At 43.5% G+C, this 5579-nt stretch overlaps 1 protein-coding gene across 1 annotated transcript; it reads left to right on the plus strand.

Moving 5' to 3' along the window:
• Positions 1-1162: 1162 nt before the first annotated feature.
• Positions 1163-1978, plus strand: LOC128739986 (uncharacterized). Its single transcript, XM_053835494.1, has one exon. It carries the CDS (start codon positions 1163-1165, stop codon positions 1976-1978), a length of 816 nt encoding a protein of 271 aa, XP_053691469.1.
• The last annotated feature ends 3601 nt before the right edge of the window (positions 1979-5579 follow it).

Here is a 5579-nt window from a genome sequence, read left to right on the forward strand (position 1 = left end):
ACTGGGCACGTTGATAGGTTGTCATCAAATTGATATTTTGTTGCAACAGGCGACAAGCAACAAGCAACAAGCAACAAACAACAAGCAACAAGCAACAAGCAACAGCTTGCAGACAACAGGCGACAGGCAACAGGCAACAGGCAACAGGCAACAGGCAACAAGCAACAGGCAACAGGCAACAGGCAACAAGCAACAGGCAACAGGCGACACGCGGCAGGCAACAGGCAACAAGCAACAGGCAACAAGCAACAAGAAACAGCTTACAGGCAACAAGCAACAAGCAACAGGCAAGGCAACAAGAAACAAGCAACAAGCAACAAGCAACAGGCAACAGGCAACAGGCAACAGGCAACAAGCGACAGGCAGCAGGCAACAAGCAACAGTTGCAACAAGCAACAGGCAACAGGCAACAAGGAACAAGCAACAAGCAACAAGCAAACAGGCAACGGGCAACAGGCAACAGCAACAGGCAACAAGCAACAAGCTACAGGTAACATCAACAGGCAACAGGCAACAAGGAACAAGCAATTCTGTCGAGTTGTTCTCATTCACATTCACACTCATTCACAAGCAACATCTCGACTGAAATGAAGTCTATCCCTGACGCTTTATCGTAGGGAGAAGTCCTCTATGCTCGGACACTTTAGGTTAAAAAAAAATATCGCGTTTATTTTCACTTTAATGTGGAGAAAAACAATATTATAAGCAAAAAATACTAAGTGGTAACAAAATTTGCGCTGCAAGGTTAATTTTGAAAGTAGATAGCTAGATACTAGTATTTTGTGTACAAATTAGCTCAAATCGAAAGCTGTCCTCTATGCTCGGACATGATAAATTGATCTATCGAGTTTTTCGTTAAATCGGATCGTGTATACACTGTTTTTATTGCTCCTATGTCGTGGCGAAATTAGCGTTGCAAAAGCGTTTGTTTCAAACCAAAAGTTGGTGATCCGCTTTTCCCAATCGTTTATTAAGCTATTTGAAGTGAACTAAACGAGTGTCGAGCATTATTTGATTATTATTTGTACATTTTGCCTCGCGATCATTGTCTAGTGCCGGCTGCTTCGAACAATAAGCATTCCTCCATCATCATCATCTTCGTTAAGTTATCTGCCTTGCCTGTATTCGTCATCCGTGTGCGCGAAATCAAGTGTTAAGCGCAATGGAGAAAAAACAATGCTTGGAATGCAAGAATGATATCAACGATATCGAACCGCTGCGCTGCGGATTTTGTGATGGCTATATGCATATTAGTCAAACCTGCTGCGGCATTAACTCACGCGGATTAAAGGAACCATTCGCACAGGGGAAGCTTATGCTGTTATGTACTGCTTGCAAAAACGAATTGAATGGTCGCAGCATTCGTGTATATATTGCAGACATTCAACATGGGTCACCAAATATGCCAAACGTGCCTGTCTCGACTGAACTGCCAGTCAAAGTTCAACAACTTTCTGACATCGTAGAATCGCTGAGTAAAAAAATAGATAATTTAACATCAACAAATCAACTGCATCTCGATTGGCCTGTGCCTACTCCTAAAACGCCTGCTTGGACCAACCGTTCGGCTAAACGGCGGCGTACTGATGAAAATGCCATCGTTGATGCCCCTGCTGATGTTGGAACGAACATTGTTGATCTGAGTGATCTCCCGGTTCCCTCTATTGCGCCAAAAGCAAACAAATTTTGGCTGTATCTTTCACGCTTAAATCCAGTTTTGACCGATTGTGATGTACAGAAAATTTCTCGTTGTTTGAACATTACCGATCCGGTTGATGCAGTGCGGCTTGTCCCTAAGGGGAAAGACGTTGCCAACATGTCCTTTATATCCTACAAAATTGGATTGGATCCTGATATGAAGTCTCAGGCACTCGACCCTTCCTCGTGGCCAGTAGGAATGCTGTTTCGTGAATTTTTTGATCGTCCAAAAAACTTAAATCGTCTGACCATCCCTCCCCCGCCAGAGAGAATGGAGTGAACGGAGTGCGAACGAGAAGCGACGATAACTTGACAACGTACCAATGCAGCTATGATGCCAACAGCCATCTGGACCCGGGACACACTTTAACAGGCATTATGGAGGCCCCAACCCCCTCTGACACAGTCGTGCTCTCTGCTGTTACCTGCTGTCGGCATCGTCCCGGTCCTGTTGTCGGAGTGCGGGATGGGGTCTTCCAGCCTGCAATCTCAGGCATGTATAATTGTAATGATGATCTTTCGGTACCTGATTATTTTCGCTGTTCCAGTACATCGACCCGCGGCTTTGTCTTAGAGCAACCTGTTAACGACGCAAACAAAATTTGGATCAGCTACCAGAACGTGCGCGGGCTATGAACAAAAATCGACGAAATCTTCCTAGGCACAACTAACTGTTTGTATGACGCTATAATTCTTACCGAAACGGGCTTAGACGATCGCATTCATTCTGTTCAATTATGTGGTAATTCATTCAACGTGTTTCGGTGCGATAGGAGTCACTTGAACAGTACTAAAAGCTCATTTGGTGGTGTTCTGATTGCTGTGGCAAAACGACATCCGTCTGCATTATTTGAGCCTGTACAAGGGAAACATTTGGAACAGGTTTGTGTTAAGGCGACCATTTATGGTTTAAGAATTTTGCTTTGCGCCTTTTATCTACCGCCGGATAAATCAAACGATGTGGCAATTATAAAATGCCATACAGCCTCGGTGCGTGAACTATTGGGTAATAGTTCTGATAATAGCACTGTTATTGTTTGTGGCGACTATAATCAGCCACGTATTGCTTGGTCTATACAAAACGGTGTGACACAGTGTCATAATTCTGCGCAACTTTCGGCCGCCAATGCAGCACTGATCGACGGCATGGATTTTTTGAACTTATATCAGGTCAATGCACAGCGTAATCATCTTGGTCGTCTGCTGGATTTGGTGTTTACAAGTGATACCAATCTGCTCGTCGAAAGGTCCGTTGTACCATTAACACATCCGGACTTGCACCACCCTCCCCTGCTCGTTTCGCTCCCAGCAACTGTATGCCAAGACGCCGTTCAAGAATGTGTTGTTCCTGTAAGACGCGAGTTAAATTATCGCAAAATCATTTTCGACGCCTTTTCTGCATATCTTTGCAATATTGATTGGTCCGAATTATTAGAAACTGACTCTGTTGATACCATGGCCGTGCGCTTTTGTGATACCGTTTGCTTATGGCTAAATGACAATTTGCCGTTTGTGAGACCCGCTTCCTCTCCCGCTTGGAGCACACAGTTGTTACGTCGTTTGAAGCGTATGCGTAATAAATGCCAGCGTAAGCATCGTCGGTGGCGTACTATTCAAACAAAACACGACTTTAAACGGGCCAGTGAAGAGTATAGGCGGCTAAATGCTAACCTTTATAAATCGTACGTCTTAGGTGTTCAAACAGACCTACGTAGAAACCCGAAAAAGTTTTGGACGTTTGTAAACTCGAAGCGAAAATGTTCCTCGGTCCCTTCTGAAGTTTACTTCGACGACACCGAATCATCCACTGCATCTGATTCATGTGAACTATTTGCTACGTTTTTCTCGTCTGTTTTTGCTTGCGATCCTGGACCATCAAGTGCTGCTAATTATGCCACGTTGCAGGTCCCAGCCGATTACATCGATTTCGATATCTTTGAAATTTCTCCGGATATGATAACCGCTGCCGCCAAGAAATTGAAAACATCGCACTGTGCTGGTCCTGATGGAATTCCTGCCGTTGTCTTTTGCCGTTGCGCCGAAATCTTAGCTGTACCGCTTTGTTGTATTTTCAACAAATCTTTTGCGCAAGGCAAATTTCCTGAGATTTGGAAGCATTCTTATATGTTTCCGGTCTTTAAGAATGGGGATCGCCGAAGTGTCAGAAACTACCGGGGTATTACAAATTTGCCTGCTGCATCGAAATTGTTCGAAATAATTGTGAGTGCCGCATTAATTCAACGTACCAGACACTACATTTCCTCGGACCAACACGGTTTCATTGCTGGCCGCTCCGTGACTACAAATCTTCTAGATTTCACTTCTAATTGTATTATCGAAATGGAACGTAAGGCACAAGTGGATGTGATCTATACTGACTTAAAAGCTGCCTTCGACCGCATCAATCATCGAATACTGCTTGACAAAGTCTTACGTCTGGGTGCTACGCAACAATTTATCACCTGGCTACGCTCATATTTGTGCAATAGAGTCCTGCAAGTGAAACTTGAGTCTAAGTTATCGTCGCCGTTTACAAATAAATCTGGTGTACCTCAAGGCAGTAACTTGGGTCCACTTTTGTTTATCATATTCTTCAACGACGCTGCCTCTGCTCTAGGAACTGGGTGCAGACTGGTATATGCTGATGATCTTAAAATTTACTTGACGATTCGTTGCATCGAGGATTGTCGTCGTCTTCAGACACTTTTGGATACATTTGTGAACTGGTGTAAATCAAACTACTTGACTATCAGCACTGCTAAATGTGAGGTAATGACATTTCATCGTATCAAATCGCCGATAGCATTCGATTATAGAATTGATGATCAAATATTAAAAAGGGTTGAATGCGTTAACGATCTTGGTGTCACATTAGACCCGAAAATGGCGTTTGATCGGCATCGTGCGATGATAATTTCAAAAGCTACCCGTCAGCTGGGATTTATCGCCAAAATTGGACGAGATTTCAATGATCCACATTGTTTCAAAGCACTCTATTGCGCGTTAGTCCGTCCGATTCTTGAAAACGCTTGTCTGATTTGGACACCGCACCAGCTCTATTGGAACCTTCGAATTGAACGAGTGCAAAGAAGGTTTATACGATTGGCTCTACGGAATCTGCCTTGGCGTGATCCAGATAACTTACCCCCATATCCTGACCGCTGTCGTTTGCTTGGTCTCGATACACTTGAGTGTCGGCGTAAGGTGCAACAGGCGTTGTTCGTGGCCAAACTGCTGAATGGCGAGATTGATTGTCCAAAGTTGCTGTCGCTCCTAAACTTTCGAGCATCTCAAAGGACTCTGAGACCGACGTCACTGCTGACTAACAGATTTCACCGCACTGAATTTGGCCGCAATGAACCAGTGGCATCGTGTATAAAAACTTTCAACCAAGTAGAGGAGTATTTTGAATTCGGTGAACCGTTGAATAAGTTCAAGCGTTTGGTGACAATGCAATTGTCGTAGATTATTATTAGTGCTATTAGTACTTCATTTAGACTTTAAGTCAGATGGGTTGTAAAACAATAAAACAATAAAACAATAAAACAATATTAAAACCAGCATCAATAGAAGAAAACTATCCTAGAACAATTCAAAATTCCAGCGTCCAGCACAAATCTTGTGAGTGCAGTCCTTGCAGGTTTGCTGTGTAACAGTTGAATAATGTTCTATTCAAATAAATTTTTTGTTGACTTTGCTAGTAATGCGGAATGCACATGAAAATGTACGCGGCAACTCCATTTACAGGGCACGTTGATAGGTTGTCATCAAATTAATATTTTGTTGCAACAGGCAACAAGCAACAAGCAACAAGCAACAAGCAACAAGCAACAAGCAACAGCTTACAGGCAACAGGCAACAAGCAACAGGCAACAGGCAAC

This window comes from Sabethes cyaneus, chromosome 3 (assembly GCF_943734655.1).
Source record: "Sabethes cyaneus chromosome 3, idSabCyanKW18_F2, whole genome shotgun sequence".
In the NCBI taxonomy this organism is placed as follows: Eukaryota; Metazoa; Arthropoda; class Insecta; order Diptera; family Culicidae; genus Sabethes; species Sabethes cyaneus.